The sequence below is a fragment of the Hylaeus volcanicus genome, chromosome 7, assembly GCF_026283585.1.
Source record: "Hylaeus volcanicus isolate JK05 chromosome 7, UHH_iyHylVolc1.0_haploid, whole genome shotgun sequence".
In the NCBI taxonomy this organism is placed as follows: domain Eukaryota; kingdom Metazoa; phylum Arthropoda; class Insecta; order Hymenoptera; family Colletidae; genus Hylaeus; species Hylaeus volcanicus.
In genome coordinates, this window is record NC_071982.1 from 12,148,425 (window position 1) to 12,171,379 (window position 22,955).

Here is a 22,955-nt window from a genome sequence, read left to right on the forward strand (position 1 = left end):
ATAGAGAGATGTCTCGTAGTTCAAATTGATTGCAATTACTCAAGGGAATTAATTAATAATTCCATTTTATATGATGTTACCCGACAAATATTTATTAAATATTTATGTTACATCAGGATCGTCCCTTGATGCTAGAAATATTATTTAGATTGAAATATGTTGTATCGAATATAAAACCAAGAGGGGTTTAAGTCATCATTTTTCAATAACAAAATGACATTCGTGTTTTGGTAAATTTTATTCAAATCCTAAGATGTTGCAGTGTTTGTAAAAGTATCGAGGTTTATAAGTATTAACCCACTGTCCACTATACTTCCAGAAATCGATTACTACATACCAAGCCATTTCCAGAACCCATTAAAAGATTTCCAGTAAAAGGTGCAACCTCAACCAGGATGAACAATGAAAATTTCATACTTGAACCTCAAGAATCAAGAATAATTAACAGCCACCTCGAGGGATCCAAAATTGGCCAACACCTTAAAATTACCCTTACCTACCCCAACGAATCTCCACAAAAAATTCAAACTCTTAAAAAGCGAAAAATAACCTAAAACGTGCAATTAAACGTTCCATTTTCAATTGCTCATTAATTCAGCCAGCTCTTCTTCCACCCACATTCATTCCGTTTCCAGTTCCAAGAAACGAATTATTAAGGTAAAATCAACATGGCCAGGTAGTTCTGGATCCGAGAAGACCAAAGAGAGATTACAGGTAACCGTGCACCGTCCAATTTGCTTTAAGCGAGTCGCAATGACGTTACAAACGAAAAAGATTCACCGCCATGCGTTCATCTTTTTCATTGTCTACTCGCGAAGCTTCCACCATCGCTCTCCTCCCTCCGTTTCTGGATGGAGGGATGAAGCTACCTTCATCCCTCTATCCAGTTGTTGCTGGACGAGGGCCGGAAATACGGCCATGCCCTCGAAAGTTTTTATCGCGCGGCTTAAGCACGGGTTTACAACTTCTTCTTCATCTTCCTCCGCCTCCTGAAGCAGGGCTGCGCTAACTCCCGAGCACGAAATCGTAAACTCGCGAATCAGATTCGTGGGATCTCGATAGCGGCGCCGGGAATCGTCCCGGAATAATCGAAAGACTTGTTAGGGCAACGCCGAGCTGGAGAAGCTTTTCTGTATCTCGCGAAAGGAGCAACCGTAAATGCTGAACGATTCCTCGACGATCGATGACTTTCGGGTCGTTCCGAGTCGATCAGTTTCGTAGTCGATGCGAGGGAGTTCGTTCGAATTCGAATAAGTTCGCGCGAGAATAGGTAAGGTATCATCGTTTTGCAGATGGTGGGACGCTGGTCTTCACGGTCAGGGAATTTTGTTCAAAGTTGAAAAAGTTACTGCCTATATGAAAATAGAGAGATGTCTCGTAGTTCAAATTGATTGCAATTACTCAAGGGATAAGTTTATAGCCTTTTGAAGAAATTTAATATCATGTTTTGATATCAAAATAATAACCTACATTGCACACCTGTCTTAAATCTTGGCGCCCAAGGCAAAATGCTTTAAATTTGCCTGGCAGTGAATGGCTCAAGTCATCACATGGCAACAGAAAACATGTCTATCTTCGGAGATATTGTTCAAATTGACATGTGTTGGAAGCCTGGTGACGGTGGGAATATTGTTGAAACTCGGATATGTTGTAGTTTATATAAAAATAGGGGGTGTTTAAGTCATCACTTTGCATTATCACAACGCGAAGTACGATACCAAAGGCTTTATTCAAATTCGAATATGTTACAGTTCGTATGAAGATAGAGGAAGTTTAAGTCGCCATTTTCCAATACTTTGATACTAGGAATTTTATTCAACTGCAAGTATGCTATTCTTCAGATGAAAATAGAAGAGGTCTAAGTCATCATATTGCAACAGTACCATTCCCTCTTGTAATATCAGGGATTTTATTCAAATGGAAATATGTTTCACTCCTGGTCAGAGTTTATAGCATCATTTTGCAAGAGTGTAATATCAGCTTGAATGATAGGGATATTATTAAAGCTCAGTTACGTTGTAGTATATATGAAAACAAGGGAGGTTTAACTCATCATTTTTCAGTATCATAACGCAAAGTACCAAGAATTATATTCAAATTCAAATATGTTGCAGTTCGTATGAAAACAGAGAATTTCAGTCATCGTTTCGGAGTACCATAATGTCAACAATAAACCCGAGGATTTTATTCAAATTTGAGCATGTTGTAGTCGAAGCTACCTTCCCCGTCAAAAAATAATTAATGCCCAGAATTCCTTCGACGCAAGTAACGCCAACTCGAGCACCAATAAAAACCCCGCTACGTACCATCGTCCCTCCAAATCGATCCAATCCCACCGTTCCTGCCAAACGAGATTAACTTCCCGATACCCCGGGTGCGCTTCAAGCAGATTCAATTTGAAGGTGTCGAAATTAACGAGCTACTTAACCGGACAGGCTACCTGGCCGACGGAAACTTTTTAATCAAAACGCGAAACCAACCGGAAACCGGTGTTCCAGAGGTAGTTGCGTTTTTTCCCTCTCTCTTTCTCGCTCTCTCCCCTGACGGGGCCCTTTGTGCCTGCGGGTTTACAACGTTGCTGCAGTTTCACGTGATGGCCCCTAACGAAGGCTCAATAAAAGGATGTTTACGGGTAAGCCCGGATCAAAGGCGAGTGGGCTGACGCGATTAACGGAAAAGCCCGCGCAAACCCTCGGTTTCGGAGGATCTCCAGCCGATGAACAAAGCCATTACAAACGTACGACTGTTATCTTCGTCGTGGCACACCCTGGCGACAGGATGGACCATCCTCACGGCGTGTATGAGTGCGTGCACGCTTGCAGACTTAGCTAGGAAAAGTTGAGCCCTTGGCGCGCACCGCCGGTGTCCCTCCAGCTTTAATGTCTGCCGGCTGATTATAATCTCGTCAACGAGTTATGCCATTAGAAGCAGGCTACGCCATAATGCCGTCATCCACCCACACCATCTAGCCCGTCCTTATCCGTTTCCGTCGGCCCCGGGACTCCACCAGCTAGATAGCGTTGTTCTTCTCCTACCATCCTCCTCCCTCGCTCCGACGTTGCTTCTTCACAGGACGTAACGCTGGCTGAAACGTAGTTACGGCCAATTACGTGATTAAAGCGCGATTCGTTTGACGACGTTGACTGTCTGACGTATCTTTGAGCCGTGGCCTGATTACGCACGTTGCACCGGGATCCCTTTGACGCCCCTCCCACGGCTCACTGTTTATTACCAGCGAGCGTATTTATTTCGTTGGAGGACTGCGAACGGTCCGAACTAGGCGAATTTTTATGTTGGGTGAGTTGTTGGTTAGACGGATGAAAATAGGCTGGGTATTGGATAGGTTGGTTTGAATAATGAATCGATAGGTAGCTTTCTTCGGGCTGAATTGGGAGTGCGGAATTTTTCATCGCGTCGTGTTTGATATTGTTTGATAGTAATTGTGGGGAGTTTTTAAAATCTTCAATTGAGGATTCTTCCAGTTGATGGTAAACCTTTCTTGTGGCAGGCAGGGTAATGACACGATACCGGGAACTTTAGTCAAGTTTAAGTATGTTGTGGTTCATTTGAAAATAGAGGGAGTCTCAGTCATCATTTCGGTGTGTCATAATGTCAAGTAGGGTACCAGAGATTTTATTCAAATTCAGGTATGCTGGAGTTCAGTTAAAAATAGAGGGAGTTTAAGTCGTGATTTTGCAGTTCCATAATGTCAATTATGGTACCAGGAATGTTATTCAAATTTAAGTATGTTGCAGTCCATTTGAAAATAGACAGAGTTTAAGTCATCAATTTGAAGGATTTTACTCAAATTCATGAGTAATCATATTGCAGCATCAACATCCCCCCCTTTTAAAATCAGGGATTTTATTCAAATGGAAATATGTTCCACGCCTCGTGAAAGTAAGAGTTTATAGCATCATTTGGAAAGAGTGAAATATCAGCTTGAATGATAGGGATGCTACTGAAACTCAGATATGTTGTAATATATATGAAAATAGAGGGAGTTTAAGTCATGATTTTGCAGTTTCACAATACCACTTATGGTACCAAGAATATTATTTAGATTCAAATATGTTGCAGTCCATTTGAAAATAAAGAGAGTTTAAGTCATCATTTTTCCAACTATGGTACCAAGGATTTTACTCAAATCCAGGTACGTGTGCTATAATCCATGTGAAAATAAAGGGAGTTTAAGTCATCGCATTACAACAGCTCCTCTCTTTAATATCAAAAACATTATTTAAACTGAAATACTTTAGAGTCTAAATAACAACAACTACTTAAGTCACTATTCTGCAACAACAAAATTACATCATTGATATCAGACATATTGTACAAATTAAAAGTAATCTTGACAAATATAAAATAAGAACTACCTAACAATAATTTTGAAGACACTACAACGTAGCCGAATAATAATTCCAATTCATCGAACAGATACGTAAATTATGTAGTGACTAAGTAAAACGTAACACGGAGAGAATATTCGAGTAATCCTCCGCCAATCTGATCCCAAGCGCGTTAGTATTACAGTGTTCGAGGCGAAACAAAAATTCACAGCTTTTGCTAATCGCCTTTGACGTGAATAGAAAATTGCTAATCTCGTTCGCAATAACGGTGATGATGTCCGCGTGCTGGCAATTTCGTCCTAAGAAGATTACCTGACGTATTCCACTTCAACGTAACGGCTTTGCGTATGTAGAACAAGCCAAGACCACGATCGTACAGAGGGTATTCTAAAACGTAAACTAGAGTGGTCGATCGAAGACACGAAAACAATATAAGACATCTTTCTAGATGTGTGTTTTATTTGATTTTGTTCCAGAATTACTTTTGGTATCGAAATAACTCTCACTCCCAAACCGAGCTGGTACGACTGATTCTATCTTGTTACTCGTAGAAATAGAAAATAATAAATTATTCAATTTAAATATTTCATACCACTTACGTTCGTTCTAACATTTTTTCAACTACTTTTATTCCTCGACTTTCAACGAACTACAAATCCTCATAAAATTATTTTATTTAGTATTTACTATCTATTTAGTATTGTCGAAGGGCATGGACAATTTCAGACAGTGTACACAGCAGATTCATGGGATGCAGAGTGGTAGAAATGAATTATGTAGGACGAGAAGCAGAGCTGAACAGTGTCGGACTGGTTTATTGTAAACGAAGAAAGATTGACGGAGGTTCGATCGTAACTGTAAGACATGTTACCGTCAGGTGATTCGAACGTAGAATATTGCAAGGATTCACGGGAGCCTCGTTTGCATAGAATTCGAAATGTGGTTGAAACCTAATTCATAGTACCGGAGTGGAGCACGAGAGATTACAGATTTGCAAGTCGACAATACCAGTGATCCATCAGCGGTGGTCCCTATTGGAGAATTGTTTATAAAGGCCTTGGAATAGTTAGCAATACAACGCAGCGGTGTCTGCAATATCGTGTGTCTGCGGTATAGTGTTTCATAAGAAGCAACTCCGCGCAGAAGTCCAGGCGGATTCGCTGTGATTGTGCAAGGGGATCCGTTCGAAAGTGAAAAATAAATAGAACTAGCGAATAAGTTACTTCTTTTGTTTGGCAATTGTAAAAAAATCACAGGGAAAAGTATCTATTATTATATATTCATTCAGAGTCTACGCAGTATTATTAATATTTCATTTTTAGTATTAATCACAGTGATATTTTGATATTTAATATTAATAGCTGCAATATTTTTAGCATTGAATAATAATTGCAATAATATTTCTGATATTCAATATCAGAATCAATATTTTTAATATCGAACAATTTGAATAGCAATCAAAATTATAATATTTTTCCCATAGAATATTAATCACAGTGATATTTTTAATACTGCATTTTAATATTGAATTTCAGTCACAGTCACTGAATATTCTCAGCAATGTTTTTTTTATTTTTAATAATGTTTCACCCCCCTCTCAATAAATTTAAATATGCTTGAAATAAGAATGAAAGGGCAGATTCAACATTCTGCAGGTGTTACGAAATGCTTTTTTCCCTCGTCTCAGTTGCACTCGTGACACAATAGTGCACGTGCTTGAAAAATCTCCACCTGCGACTGAAGATGCGCCTTATTAATGCTCACTTCACGACTCACTCGTGAAATGCATCGTTTCGCAGCCTCATCCTGCATTTACGACACACTTCGAGCCCTCGTTGCCAAGTGGCTAAACAGAGTGAAGGCGATCGAGAACAAAAATGCACGGGAAACGTTCCATTGTCTCGCTGTCATCGTAACTGTTTGACTCGGTCATAGAGATCAATCATCGTCGATCCAAATACTTCGCCTATCCTCCACGCGATAAAATGTCGAGATCCAGGAGAAGCATTAAAGAAAGCCAGTGCGACATCGACGACGCACAGCTGATCGAGTTGGTCAAGTGCAATCCTGCGCTTTACAACTCTAATGCGCAATCTGATAAGGACTACATGGTGGAGAACCTATGGGAAGCTATTGCTGAGAAATTACATGCACCAGGTAGAGACCACAACTTTGCTTAGATAGTTTTGTTGTGAACTAAAGTGATGAGATGAATTGAGTTCTTGGTTACTTCATACTTTGGAGGGAATTCTGAATTTTGTAACTTGTAAACAAATTGAGCTGGGTAGCTGATAGTTTTAGAGAATTTTGTATACGTATGTATGAATTAATGGACCAGATATGGAAAGTTTATCTCGAGTACTTTGGCTAGAAAAATATAATTGCCTCGAAGCTGATAAGAAAGAAAAGAGTTGAATATAAATTAGTGAAAAATACTTAATAATGTTTTGGTATTGATTTCGATAACTTTGTCTCAGTGGAACTGGTGAAGAAAAGGTGGCAGAGCATCAAGGAATGCCAGGGGAGAAGGAAGAGCCTGAGATCCGTGCACAATCTTGGTTTTTTGCCTGTGGCATCGTGAGTAGCAAAAATCGATTGACGAAACTTCAATCAAAAATTCGATGACATTGTAACCGTCGCGAATTTTGAATCAATTGTTTCAATCTACAGTAAATCTCCACAGGGTATCCAAGTACAACCAAATCAATCGTAAAAACTAAATGAAATTACAGTGTTTCTAAGATAAATATAACTTTCACAAATTTTAAAGACTCTATTGATATTTTTCTTTTAGTATAATGAAAAATATTCTATTTTCTGTAATACTACTCCTAGTAAAATTATTACCATTTCTTTATATTCTAATTATATCACAATAACATGTACCTAAAAATCCATGATTTATTATGATTAACTAACCTGGCTTTAAAAAACTAGGAATAGAACTTCCTATAGAATCTTTTAAAAACATGAATTTGTCGCATTTGCCAAATTTTATCGTCAAGCGAATCGAACTTCGAAAATCATCAATAATTGTGTACACTTATTAACAGCGATAGAAGTGGTAAAGGTGCTAAGAACAAACGTTATTTTTCTCATCGGTACGAAACACTGATATTTAACTGCTCGGAGGAAATCCGGTCTCACTATTTATAACATTCACATCTGGCATCACAATGTCTGCTCTCAAACACATGCGTTCAACGTAAAAAAAAAAATAAACCTCGATTGTAAGCTTCAACGAGAAATAGGTGCGTTCCGGAACTCAACACGGAAGTTCATATTAACAATTTTTATGTAACTTTTCAGCAGATTCAACACGTTCGTTGGTAAGACGATTTTATCAGAGATGGGTGAAATAATATTTCAAATAGAAAATGGCCTATTTTATTCTAAATTGTTGCGCAATTTTGTAAATAAAATTGTTTAATTCTTGCAATTGAGACTTTGCTAATAACATTTGAAAATAGTGTTACGTTTGGAAATATTGAAAATAATGGCGCTACTCCCTGAAATATTTGAAATCATTTTCACTTTCTTTCACTCGTAAAGTAGATAATTAAAAATCAGGCTCTTTTTCTTACAAAATCATTGTTATCTACGTATAAACAAGAAAAATAGACATACAATAGTAATTAATTACCAATAATTAATTACCGTTATACCCATCAGGAAAAAAATCCCTCTTTCTTTCGATATTCATTTCTAAGAAAAACAAAGACTGTCTCAGAAATATTATACCACTCCTTTCGACACATAATTCTTTTATTCTATCTACCACAGTTGCCAACCTGAAAGCCTGAAGACCCTAAATAAATTCCCATCTCTGATAAATTGCTCGATGCGCAACGCTATAATCGTTCCTATTTTAAAATGCCCTATCGACGATCCGTGACGACCTCAAAAAGCGCGATTCCGATCGGCGTGGTTCGACCGAAAGCTCTAATCTTAGTCCGTGGCGAGCGTGTTTGCGTAACCTCGCGAAAGCCTCGGCTCGTTTTCGCGATTCAAGCGGGGACTGAGGGAGAATTCGCTACGCAGGTTGAACGCGTCGAACGACAACAGCTGCGCGAGCAGCAACTGCAGCTCGCCGAAAGAAAATGGGAAACGATCCATGAGATCTGTATCTCAGCTATCAACGGCCTCGGAGACAGAGGGCACCGTATCCACGGTGGCGTCCAACTCCATCGCGCGGACCAATCGCACCATCTCGGGGCCGAGGACCAGGAAGAGCATGGGCAGCCAGAAGGACGCCAACTCTGCTAACGAGACGAAATCGATGGAAGCTAATGTCCGAAGGTGCGTGGAATTAGAGTATAATAAAGGTATTACAGCGATTAATCGATGGGAAGTATGGTTTAACAACTTCAAGAATTTTTTTATGCTTGGAAGAAAGAATTTCAGAAGTATGTATCGATGAATATATGATATATTAGGTGTAGAAATTAATTTCTTGCCTCTACGTTCAGTTGTGTACGGATCTAGTTTGAATTGGAATATTTACTTGAAAGGTTTGTTTCTTAATTTATACTATAGATGGCAATTACTAGTATTTATAAACAAAATTGCCACATTTTACTTATTTAAAATTATATTAATCGGTAGTGTCTCTATTGGTGTTTCCGCCTTATTTAAAATAATAGAACATTAGAATCTATTACTCGAAATAATAAAATCACTTCGCAAGTTCCAAACAGTATTGTAACAAATAGGAATATAAAATAGAATTTTAAACAGTTGCTTCTCCTTTTACACTCAGATTAAAATTCCCCCTCAAATTGAACTATAATTAAAAATGAGAAATAATGTTTGTTCGAAGGATTGGAATCGATATAAAAATACTTTGATGCTATAACAGGTTTCAAGAGATATCGTCCATCGACGAGGAGCCACAGTCGGCGTTGTCCGACTCTTTCTTTGCAACTCCGAAGGAAAATCGCCAAAATGACGCGAACATGCCGTCGAGACGGCTGTCAGGCGCCCAGAACGGCAAAAACGAGGCGAAAAAGCACAACACGTCCGATTCCACGCGAGCGTTCTTCGAAAGCATGGCGATGACAGTTTCGACGTTTCCGCTACACATCCAAGCGACGTTAAAGGTTCGAATTTGCAATCTCGTCGGCGACGCAGAGTACGGTTTAACGATACCGAAACACCGCTAAAATAATGATTTTTACAGTAAACTTTACGTTAATTACCTTCTCGAATCATGTTTACGAACCTGAACAATTTATTTATGCTTACAGCATTCATTTGCCCATTCATTATTAATCTTTTTAATTTGATTTTGACAATTTGAACGTGTCGCTTTAGAGTTTTGTAATTTTGGAGTTAACCATTCGTAGTTCCTTCGTTGTAATTGTTATGTTTAATCAAACTGCACTAATGTAAGCCACGTGCATCATAATTAGAATTTGTTCCTATGAGTTATTCACTATTGTACCCTGTGTGTTACAATTGACTCAATTTAGAATTTGTTATTCGTAGGTTTTACTTAAGTTTATAAAATGAACATAGCGTCTATCAAAGTTGAAGTACTTTTGTAAGAAGCAGTCTTTGTTTATATCACACGTTTAGGAATATGCGTATTATATGCACAAAACTTACGCTACGTTTTCAGCCCATTGATTAAAAAATTTAACAAAACACTACACGTATCGTTATTAAATTAAAGGATTACACGTCATTGATTCTCTCGAAAATTGAGAATATACTAAACAACCCCCGAAAAATCTTCGCATTTAAATTTCCACCAATAAATATCAATTTTTATTTTAACCCAAACTAAAATCCATTTCTACAAACAAGTATAACAAGATTACACCACAAACAGAAAAATTATTATTCTTTTTTAAATTTTCTATACACGTCCACTGCGAAAAAAAAATTCTCAAAAACTGCTCCACCTCTAACTATTCCGCTACTAAAAAAATAAATTTTTTTAACAATTAAACCACGCTACCACAGGATGGTGTACTCGAAAGTTGCGCGGTACGAGTCGCTGCAGCCGGCTGCAATAAAACGGTGGGCCAGGGGAATGCGGGCGCAAGATTTCATTTTGAAAAGTAGGCTGCGAATTTCAGCAAGCGGGCGCTTTCTTGTTATTTCTGTATAAGGATAACCCGGACACGTTCGCCCTGGCAGCCGGAGGCCAAATGGTTCGTGAGCTAAATTAAAAGCACGAATTGCTGGAGGGGGGGGGGGGGGCCTCTACCGAGCTTCCTTCTTTGATCCATCGACCGACGGTTCTCTGTACGTGACGTTATTACGAAAATTTGCCGCCTCCTCTGTCGCGGAAAACGCAAAATCGAAGCCTCGATACTCCGATACAGTCGGTTCGGGTTAGGTGTGCGCACGCACCTCGTCTCGCGTGCCCCGACGTTCCGCGATGACGTTCCGATTTTGATTGATTTTCGCGCGGGGGCCACCAGCTGAGCGAAAGCACCAGCGCACGCATCGCGGACTCTGCCAAGACGCACTACACTCCTGTATTGGTTTTTGGGCGACGAGCAAAAAGGTAATTGTCTGAGAATTTCTGGAATGATCGAAGGAGGCTTGTTAATCAAATAAAATTCGAGTCGATTTCTTCGAAGCTTCTTTGAAAGTGTTTTTATTTGGGTGTTTAGATTTCGAGCTGATGCATCTTTGGTACGGTGAAAATTGTGAATCGTTTTTGTAAAATTCTAGCTTAGTTTAAGAAATTTTGTGTGGACGAGACAAAATTATTATTATTTTTATTTATACACAATGGGTTTCAATGGTAATAGAGTGATTAAGGAAAGTATATCGTATACTTTTGTATTAACTTTTATATTAAACAGACGTTCTTCTATATGAAAAACAAGTGACGTACAGCATTAATCGTGGCGATAACTTAAAGAAAATTTAAATACGTACTTTAACTATATAAATATTGAACCGAAAGCCAATACTTTGTTAGAGTAAAGCTTCCATCATCCACACTGTTACATCAAAGTTTACTCCAATTTAATATTCATTGAGTTACAAAGTATGTGTATTTTTATCTATTTTTCTTCACAAGCAACATCTTTTTACACTCGTGTTTCCAGTTCATGTTACCTGTTCTTTAAACTTAGTTTCTTAAAGTAAACTACTGTTTCATTAGAATAATTAATTTTTCTTGCCACGATTAATTATTTTTTTTAGTACTGAAGATGATTAGAATCAGAATCAGAACGTCTGAATAAAAATACTTTTGCTTGTGAAATAAGTAAGATGAGTGAAATACGATTGTATTAGATTTTAAAGAATATGAATTCAGAAGCTTGTTGTAGCATATATGACGAAACGACTGATTACCTGACAACCCTCGAAAAATCTTCACATTTAAATTTCCACCAATAAATATCAATTTTTATTTTCGTTTAACCCAAACTAAAACCCATTTCTACAAACAAGTATAACAAGATTATACCATAAACAGAAACATCGTTATTTAGTTGCAAATTTTTTATACGTGTCCACTGCGAAAAAAAATCCTCAAAAAGTGCTCCTCCTCGTAACTATTCCTCTACTAAAAAAATAAATCGTTAAACAATTAAACCACGCTACCACAGGATGGTGTACTCGAAAGTAAACTCTATCTAAAATAGCCTACTACTAAAGCAACCACCAAGACCTTCCAACCCAAGCATCAGAAAGCATCACCATTCCCCAACCCTCTAATTTGTCTGTAGCCTTTATTTTCCAGCATTATCAATAATTCCATCTTCGCTTCAAACCCCCATTAAAATAAGCTCACTTTAACAAAACCAAAAAACCCTCGGTCTACGAATAACAGAAACCTCTCCAATCGGACTCTTAGTCTCTAATCCATCAGCACTCTTCACTCCCAACTACCCTCTACCTAATCGCCTCAGAGACAGATTCCCGACCGGATTCCAACGTCAGGCGATCAAAAAACAATGTACCCTGTCAAAAGACATCCCTGATCATTCGCACATCGCCTCTTCTGGACACCTTTTGTCATCCATTTCCAGGAAGGAACCTCCTGCAGCCTAAACACGAAAGATCCAACAAATAACCAACGAATAAATATTGTAGACGCGGCACCTGCTTCTTTGATCCCGTTTGTTTGTTTAAAGTAACCAAAGCGTCGCTTGTCATTGCTAGTTGCAAGCGTCCGGTTTCAAAGTGGCCACTGCTCGGTCCTCGTTGTTTTCTCAGTGTCCACTTACACGGGAACGGGCACGCCGATCGCTTTCAAACGAAATATTACCAGCCAAGAGCAAACGATCCGCGTTGGTACACGATACTTTTCGTTTGCCCCTCGAATTTACCGCCATCGTGAAATTTCCAACGCGACCGAGCTAGTTGCAAATGCCCCGCTGCTCTCCCGCGGCCCTCCCTTATCCATCGCCGGCGTTCAGAATTGTGTGTACTTTCGAATTGGGAAATGTGGAACGGAAAACTCTGGAGGATTGGTCGGGGGACCTAACTAACTCGTACCTTTTGATTTTGGAACGAGGTCGATCGTGAAGAGCGAATTTAATAGCTCGTGTAAATTACCTTTGAAGAGCATTGGGAGAAAGTTGTCCTTTGCTATATTGTTATTGGAAATTGTACTTTTCAGTGTCTATGATTTCTATTTCAGGAGTAATTTATGCATAAATATAAGTGCCCTTTGTTGATTTACTATATATTAGATGAGGCAGTTGCAGAGGAAAATTAATAATAAGTAATGAAACTATAAAGTATATACTTTTTTATCTTGTCCATTCCAATTTCTTTATTATTTTCAGTGAAGATATTAACCTTCCATTGGCCGAATTTTTTTCTGCGGACAACTTGCAAGGGAAGTTAGTTTGATACTTCAGGTTGATGGTGCTGTCAAGCGGCATCGATATTGTTATTGGTTATTAGCGAAATGATGTAATTAAGATGTATACGTCATCTTGTGAAAAAACTAAAGTTATTTGGTAAAATAATATCATTTGAACCTCGATATATTTATTAGGGTGTGATCTGAAAGTTACACGGGCCCATAGAGGGTTAAATGAATCGTATCGAATTCCTTTTGATTTAATTGAAGGGGAGTCAGACTTGGTTGGTTTCTGCATTTAATACAGAATATTATAGAGGTGAATTTGGAAGAATTTTTATGGCACAATATTTAAGAATTATTTTTACAGTGGGTGTATGGTGCACACTTTTATTAAAAAGAAAATATGTTCGTTTAATAAGAATGTCCATTTTCACCTTGCCATCTATCTGAAATATCTGTCCCAAATAAAAAGAAGAAAAAACGAAGAGAAGAATTTAATAGTGGTAGACATAATAACAAATACGAAATCAAGCTTGTATATAAAAGAAATAAGAATTTATTCTCCTTCCCTAAAATAAGAAACAAACTCATTCAAATTCATTTCTATTTCGTAAATTGACACAGAAATTAAATTCACTTTCATTTCTCAGAACGAAGAAGAGATAAATTCACTTTCGTTTCCTCCAACGAAAAAGGAACTAAATTCCCTTTTGTTTCCTGAACTGGAAACGTAATTCTTCGTGTTATTTTCTAAAATAAAAATAAAAATCAACGAGTGTGGCAATGACATGGAAGGACTCGCATTCGAAGCAAGAAAAAGATAGCAGCGTCTCGAGTGATTGTTCGGCAATTAGCGAGACAAAGTGTAATTCCGATTCCTCGTTTGCTGGACTTTCGGGCGTCTCCGTGGACGTTTTGAATGTGCTCGCTCGCCGTGCCAGCTAATTACAGGGCAAGAAGAAATTCTCCCCCAAGACCGCGCCGCCACGCGGACATTAAATTTCGTTGCCGTCCGCATTCCACGGATTGCGTAAGACGAAAACCGCCCGAACGGAACCGTCGGGGACATTAATCACATCGCTCTCCACCCGAGTGGACATTTAACTTCTATGACGGACAGGAATCGGCCACGAAAAATTACGCATTCCTGGCGAAAGGCGAAACGGGACTCGAGCTTCGGTATAAATCATGGCGTTCTTTAATGGCGTCGCCTCCCAACCAGGAGCCCGACCGCACGGAAAAAGCTCGAGTCACTCGATTTTTTCTCGTCCGCCACGATTATTCGAGACGCTCGAACGTAGACGAATGACTTGGCTCGTTGGAGGAACGAAATATCTCCCTGTCACAAATTTCAAGACATTCGTCAGTCTATTTTAATTTATTTGTATCGGTGGAAACTGTTGGAAAGTAATATTTGTAATGGTTCCAATGGTTCTCTTCGTTAAATCGTTAAAGTACTTCAACATGATTCTAAAACTTCGTTTATTTTGCTGTGAGAGACTTCAATGTTTGTATTATGGATTAACAACCTCATGCAGCGCAGCAAGAGATACAGTTTGAGATTGAGTTTCTCGAATAAAGTCTCAAGTATTAAGACCTTCCATAAGTTCGAACTACGAATTGTATTTATACTCAATAAAAAAAACTATAGAAATTTTGTTCACTTTATTACATAATTTGATGGTGTTTTCAATGAACTGAATTGAATGAATTGAAAGGTATCTGAATAGCTTGATACCCTAAACACTGAGCAGTACTTTAATAAGACTAAGACTTTATTAATAAAATATATTATATAACATACATCCCCAGTTTGAGAATTTACCCTAAATTATTAGAAAGGTATACTTCACAAGTACATGTTTTACCTAGCTAGCAGAAAATTCTTATAACAGAGCCTCGCAATATTCCCAAGAAGTACCCGAAAAACATTTTCGATTCGACGACATCGCTGTATTCAAGCACTAGTTTCCTTCCACCTTGTTATGACTGAATGCTTTCTTAAGCCACAACCCAACCTTCCCAACGATGATGCAGTGGGCTAGTAGAGACTTCTGATAACAGAACCCCGCATAACAGAGACCCTCTCCCATCCAAAATAACATTCCCAAACAAGATCAACCCTTACTCCCACCTGAACGTCATTATTACGTCCGAGCGCAGATTCCATCCCCAAAATTGTAACAAAGGTGTTCCCCATAAATAAACCATTCGGATAGCAGAGAGTTCCGATAGCAGAGGGTAACGACGCCTCCTGCTGGAAACTATATTCCCAAGAGGATCCCGTAACGCTACATCGCCAGGCGGAAGCACGTAGACGCCAGACAAACAGGAAGTCTCCACCTTCGAGGATTAACAAAACCACCGACGATAAAGGCTCTCGTTATCGTCCCGCGACCAATAAACACTCGCTTAGAGCCCAGTAAAACTCCAGCCAGCGACGCGTCGCCGGCAATCACGTATCTTCAGCGTGTACCTTTTTAAGTGGCGTCCTGCTGGATTCTTCGGCTGGCCTGCCGCATTAGATTATCTCCGTTACGAGGGACGCCATTAAAATTCACGCGAGAGGCCGCGTACGTGGTGGATAGGTCGCTGCCCAAAGGGAGAAATTTATCATTCGGGGCCATCGCGAATGCGGAAGAGACGAGGGTGGGAGAAAGTTGCGTAGCCAGTGGGGTAGAAGCTCCGCGTCAGGCGGATTGGACTTCCTGGGGACTCGATGACGAGTGGGGTTGAGTCAAGTTGAAACACTTTTGGTTGAAAACGAAGCCAGGAAAGGTGGTGCTATGGAAAGGCGAAATGTTCTCTTTGTTTTTTGATGGGATATTTGAAAGGAGTGGTACTTATTGGGGGAGGAGAACTATGTGTTCGGTAAGAAGACTGTCTTTGGGTGATGAATCTTTGTAATTGGGGAGTATTTAGATTGCAAGCATGGTTTGGAGGATAGGAGTCTTAGTGAAATGATTGGAAGAGAATTTTCTAGGGGATGTAGCTATGGATAGTATGAGTTTGATGGCATTACTGGGTCTAAGGACTCATTGACTTAGGGCGATTTGATTTATGGTAAGATGTTCTGGTGAGATGATCTGGTTGTGTGATAGGTCCTTTTGGTGATGGAGTATTTATTATAGATAGTACAGGAATCTCATAATAGAGAGGAGTACTTGGAATAATGCTTGTTGGGGGATGTAGTCTTGGACTGTCTGAGTTTGATAGCAATCCTGGGTCTAAGGACTCATTGTGAATTCTTAGAATGGTATGCTTCATGGCAGCATGTTCTGGTGAGACGATCTGGTTGTATGATAGGTCCTTTTAATAATGGAGTATTTATTGTAGATAGTACAGGAATCTCATAATAGAGAGGAGTACTTGGAATAATATTTGTTGGGGGATGTAGCCTTGGACAGTCTGAGTGTGGTAGCATTTTTGGGTCTTATCACTGTTATTACGAATTTTTAGGAAATTATACTTTACGACTGACGTCTTCTAGTGATTCTTTGATAGAGATTTCTAATCATGAATCATTTAGACAGAACACCATTTATACAACAAGTATTCTATCCTAGTGGAAACAGTATTTTTATGAAGATGTAGGTACATTCTTCATAATGAAATATTTTGGTGACGGTATGACGGTGCCCAGTAAGTGTTACGGCTGGATGAATGGATGGAGGTGCGTGCTGTGCGACAGTGTTGAGTGAATGTTAAATTATTGGTTCGAATGAGAACGAAGAAAGAATGTCTGTAATGCGTGACCAAACGAATGGTTAGTTCGTAATTTAGTTCTGTAAGAGAATTCGTGGCCATCAGACACGCGGCTTTCGCGAGTGTCTCTGAATAAAAGATTTAATTAAAAAGTATAAGACGTTTCGTTATCCTACACCCATAACATATAATATTGAAAGTCCACTCTTGACTCTCCAAACTTAAGGACATTCCCTCCTAATAATTCCTTGCAAACGATTCTTCCAATACACCAAAACAACAGACCTAACCCGTTACAACAAAGAGCAAGTCCACGAGTTGTCCTACCTTGACATGAAGAACGTACAGGACCTCCTCATTTTCCCGTGGGGCACTAATGTTTCGCCGCTTGGTAATTCAATTGCGCCACGAAACCACGATCAACACTCGTTATCGTCGAACGACCGGCCCGTTCGACGGTCCACAACTTCTCCGTTCTAGGGAACATCTGTCGTAGCCGGCGTCAGGACGCGGACGCTCGTAGACGCTCGTAGAAGCCCGCGACCATCCGCCGGTCGCGTACGCGAACTCGCGACTGGTCGATTCGCGCGTTGAACTTTCACCCGTGAAACGCAATCGATGCCAGAACAACCACTTTCCACGCGAGATTTTCACTCCGGAGGACACGCCGAGACTGCTGAAATTGTTTCGTGTTTCGGCCCAGGGATGATCGATGCTCCCGTCCCGCTCGCGCGCTGACAACACGATCGCTTTTCGAGTCTGACGTCGCCTGACGGACTAGCCTCCGCGCGCGGAGGGATTAACCCTTCCGATGTCGAGGGCTGAGAGAGATTGTGCTCGGGGACGACAAGCTTCGAGCTTCCGGAGTATTTTTTGTGTAGCGAATTTTACGTGGATTTTAACTCGAGGGATTTTCAGTCTGTACCACAGGAACCCTGTTCACATAGGACTCTGTCGGCTAGGTACCCTCTTGGAAGTTAGAGGGGATGATGTCGTCTAACAGTGACTGGTCTGAGTTAGTGCATTTTTCGAGTACTCATGGAGACTTGGAATTTTATGTGGCACGATCTGAACGAGGCTTCTTTAGGTTTTCAGCCTCACCGAGTTAGAAGCAAATATCTTTGGGCTGGCTATCTGAGATCGGTCGAGACACTATGTTCTGTATATTAAAAGAAGCGATTGGCCCTCTTGCTGTGGAAGTAACCGATTGTAATCCTCAATTCCGAGTCATTGCATTTTTAAAGTATTCTATTTATGCGTTGACTTCACAGCTCGATCTAATCAACCATATCAACTTAACTACTTCTTCGGGTGGTCAATCCTAATGCGTCACAAGTAAATCAGGCTCTGACGTTGCCAAACAAGCTATTCTCTGTATATCAGAGGAAAGGAAGAACCTTTCTCGTAGATGACACAGACAACAGTATCCACTCGCTTCCAAGTCACTGAACTTCTGTACCTATGCTGGAGACTTAGATTGGAGACTCAGAGTGGTACTTCATAGATATATGTCGATTCAACCAACCATCTCGACTAGACCTCTTCTTAAGGCGGTCAATCCCAATGAATCACGAATAAATCAGAACCTTGCCTAGCGCACTATGCTCTGAACTTCGAAGGAAGGACTGACCCTCACAGGTGAAGGGTTTAGTATAGTAGACACAGTAGCAGCCACAACACCGCTACACTCTTGAAGTATCCAGAGATTTATTTCGCGATCTACACAACCAGGTCCTGCTCGGGACACTTCTCTCCTTATTCGGTTTAAGTGCGCCACGGCGCAAGAGTTAAGACCCGCTCGGATGTCCGAAGACGTCCACCGCTGGTCACCGAACACCCTCTCATCTTCGGCACAGATTTCTCGGGTCACCACAGATCACGACACTACTGCACTCGCGAGCACCGCATGCCTGAGGCCCTTACGCCGCTCCAAGAGATCGCACGTGGAGCTTAAATGGGCCCATCGACCGGTCCGAGCTCACAGTCGCTCCCATCGTCGACGAAATCACTTTCACTAGGCGTCGTTCCGCTCGTCCACCGTCCTCGAACGCATCGGACCTTCGTCCAGCCTTCCTCTAGCATCTCCTCGTAGTCGATCGTCGCCTGAACGCGACAGGACGCTTCTACTCGCGAGCACGCACACGCGAGACCACTCCGACCACCGTCACGATTCACGCGCGAGTCTCCATCGACCTGATCCGTCCCTGGCGAGGATTAAAAATCGAGGATATCACTCGCGGGCTGTTCCCGCGATCGGGAAAGTATCCCAGCGTGGGAGTCGACGCGCGGGACAACAAAGGCTCTGTGACAGCAACCTGTTAATCACCTGGCGGCGCACTCGCGCGCGCTAGGCACGCGTCCACGGTAAGAAAACCGCGACTGACACGAGGCCGACCTTGAGAGAGATTTCTGACTAGAGGATGCAGTGGGATCTTCACTTGATCACAGGTTGGGTATCCATTGGTCGATCGGTGAATTAACTGAATTCTTAGAGAAGAGAAAAGAAGATGGATGCACTGGAAATAAGCAGAGGTCACAGGTGTTGATAAGTGTTTCTTCACTGCATCATCACATTAATCGATTTCCCTTCGCTGAATCCTCCGACACGACTATGCATCAGTCGTTGCACCGGTTGGTTTGTTTCTTTCTCTCTCGGTGCTCCTTTTCACTGGATCTTTCGAACAGAGTCGCGACACCAATGGACACAGATCGATAAGTTTGTCTATATCGCACTGACCGATCGATTTCCCTTCACTGGATCCTTCGACATGAGTCCTCGCGCCGGTTGGTCTGTTTATTTTCGCACACGTTGACGAGTTAATCTTCCCTAGATCGCTCGTTAAAGGTGATCAGTTCTTCGCTGGATCCCCAAAAATCGTTGCACCACTCTGTTTGTTTCTTTTCACCGACATCGACAAGTTTATCTCCCCAGGTATCATCTGTCGAACATCGGATGCTGATCGGACCCTCTTCACTCGGGCACGAGAAATGCCGAGATTCCTCGCATACGGAACAAGTCCGCTTACGGTGAAGCTCGGATTGACAGCGGTCGCGCGACGACAGTCAGCGACGGTCTGCTCCTGGCGACGGCGTGGGTGGTGTTTGTCACGCTGTCGTTGGCGATAATAGCGACAACGGGGATGGTAATGGTAGTGGTCGGCGGTAGGTATGGTGGTCGGTCGGTCGGTCGGTGCAGGTGGCGGCGGCGGATGGATGTGCCAGAGTGCGGGCTTACGACGGAATGAGAGGAAAGCTCGGCTTAGGAGCGCTACAGCGTGGCATTGGCGACTCCGCGATGAGCGAGAGAGTTGCGCGTTATCGACCCATCCGCGACGCTATATTCAACCGCCAGCACACGCTCTCTCCGCTTCGCTCCGTACTCCACGCGACGTACATCCGAGAACTGGTGCGTACGCTGTGCCAGTGTTTAGGGAAACGATCCAGGGAGATCCTTCTTTGACGATCGAAGCTCTTTCCGGAGTAGTTTTGCTGTACGAGAGATGGTTTAGCTGGCGAATAATCCGGGTAAGAAGGAAGGTGGATGCTGAGGCTTGGAATTATTTAAGGGACACTTTTGAATTTTATCTATACCCTTTTTTCTTGAACCGAAATGACGGTTTTTGTATCGAAAATAGACGTTCTGGTTTTGGTTGCTATTAGATGGATAGCAAAACTACTTTTATCAGAGTAAAAGTTACACCACGTTCAACGCCACAGAGAGGTGCAATATCTTAACTAAGAGTCAATTTGTGATAAAGATGGAAATGATTTCAACTTTAGAGGGATACTGCCTTGGGAATCGAAACTATGTCGTGGGTATCCTTTAGGTAGGTGTTTTGCTACAAGAGAGACAGACTGAATGACATATAACCGGGTTAAGGATGGAGTATCTATGAAACTTCTGAGCTTAAAATTCTTTAGAGGAACATTTTTCATTTCTAATAAATAGAATTTCAAACAAGAAAATGTTAGTTGATACTTGGATCATTCAAACATGGTGTATGATCAGCTTTTATTGGAAGAAGTTTGAAAGATGTCCGTTATTAAAAACAGTAGTTTACTGAAAAGTACGCTCTGTTAAAGACCACCGAAGGATTCTAGAGGACGACTTGTCTTCTACTCCGTTGCTTAGATGCAATTTGATCTTGTAGTATAAGATCATTTGATTAGTAAAACTTGTAAGAAACAAGATACGCACTCAGCCATCTAGCGTAGTGTTTAAAAACTGCGAACCTCATCAACTATTCTACTAGAATTATATCAAAACTAGTAAATACCACCATAACGGACCCTCTTATTTAAACATGGAAAATTCTAGCCAATAATAGCTGTGTCATTTCACCGCTAGATGGCTGAATTTTTAACCAGATTACCACAAGCTTTACCATCTAAAAAACACCACACACAAATTCGCAACTAAAACAATGAAATTAGCAAAACAATATTACAACTAACGAAATCAGCAGTACTATAATCTATAATAAAACAAAAATTGTTTTAAAACAACCTTAGCTATTATCAACAATTCCAACCGATAGGTTAAAAAGATGGCATTACAAAGAGGTGTAGGAACTTTTAGATACCATAAATTTGGTAAGCAGGAGCGCCAAGGGTCGCATTTGGTCATCAAAGAGACATTCCAGCAACACCACTTGAATATGTGTCGGATGTCTGCTGTCATCCACACCGCCGCGCCGTCCTCTTCTGTCCCCTCTTTTCATCCCACGTATCTCGCGCGAACTCCAAAAGCAATCAGAGAACCCCATTCGAAGGCACGGAACGCGAGTACACCTCGTGTCGTCGTCGCGTGTCAGCTCGCTAGGCTCTGATAATGACGCGTCGTGACAACTGAGAATGCAGCTGAGGTGTTGAGAACTTTGTATACGTTGTTCTGTTATTGGCGTTAGCGGGGATGACGAAGGGTTCGAGGAGGAATATAAATCTCTTTGAGTTGCAGCCGATTTCTGAACGCGCTAATGCAGAAAGGAGTAATCGAATAATTTTGTTGTAAGTGGAGATACACGAGGTAGGACAATTTTGACCCGATGGCTGTCAAGTTGCAAGCATCAAGGCTCTATCCAACTACAACTGAAAAGAAGTACTTCCATTTCTTTACAAACCAAAGTATAGAACATTAACTTTACATTGCGAATAAACTACCGACACTGAGAAAAAAGAGTTATTATCCTTTGTTTGCAGAGGATTCCCTTATCTCTATTTTTGATAACGACTGCTTTTGGAGTAAACCCAATAATTTCAGAGATATCCACGAAACACCGAGTTCTCTCTCCAGTTAGGGTCCATGAAGAATTACTCGTGTTATTTTACGTACCATTTGCATCTGCTACCTAACATTCGACGGAATTTTTCAACAATGGCGCACGTGGGTTTCAGTCCAGAGTGCCTGAACTATCGGCGACAAGTTAGTTATATGCGAGCTCGCCAGACGAGGGTAACTTTCCAATTAAATTTTCACGTGCACCAGGACGCTCCGACGGAGAAGCCCCCAGTCGACGGAATCGTGGCTGGACATCGAAAGCACGCCTTTAAATTGTATCGGTAGTCCCCGTGCGGATTCCAGGGACGATTTTACGCGCGAGAACGAACAATTCCCGGCGAGAACGGAACGCGGAATGCGCTTTCCCGCGCGCTCGCGAGGACAACGCCAGCGCCGAAATTAAATTTGTCAGCGGGATTACAGCGCGTACCCGGTTTTAATTACATTAAATTATTTGTCGCGATTCGCGTTTTTTTACCCACCCTTCGCGTTGTTTTTCTTCGTTTTGCATGCGCGAGACTTCTCGCCTAGCCGTTCGAGGTCTCTAGGATCGCTGTATGAGCGTGTACTTTGGAGAGAAGGAAAGACTAATCTTGGAGGGAACTGAGGATCGTATTGGTTCAGACTGTGTTAGGTCTGCGATTATAGAAAAAGGTATACACCATTGTTAATATTTGAATTATTCATGGTAGGGTGTAATTCGAGATTTGAAATGCGTGATTGTATAATAGGGAGAAGGAAAGGGCAATTTTGGAAGTAACTGGGGTCTGTAATAGGTCAGACGTGATAGGGAATCCATATATTAGGCCTACGACTGAATATAAGCTACTCAAGATTG

At 41.1% G+C, this 22,955-nt stretch overlaps 2 protein-coding genes across 3 annotated transcripts in view; one reads left to right on the top strand and one right to left on the bottom strand.

Moving 5' to 3' along the window:
- LOC128880023 (uncharacterized) overlaps window positions 1-22,955 on the bottom strand; it is a 678,051-nt gene that overhangs the window by 484,290 nt on the left and 170,806 nt on the right. The window lies entirely within an intron of this gene.
- Window positions 8,430-10,266, top strand: LOC128880032 (uncharacterized). The gene is made up of 2 exons (XM_054129669.1): window positions 8,430-8,648; window positions 9,208-10,266. The coding sequence occupies exons 1-2, from the start codon at window positions 8,464-8,466 to the stop codon at window positions 9,509-9,511; spliced, it is 489 nt and encodes a 162-aa protein (XP_053985644.1). The 5' UTR covers window positions 8,430-8,463; the 3' UTR covers window positions 9,512-10,266.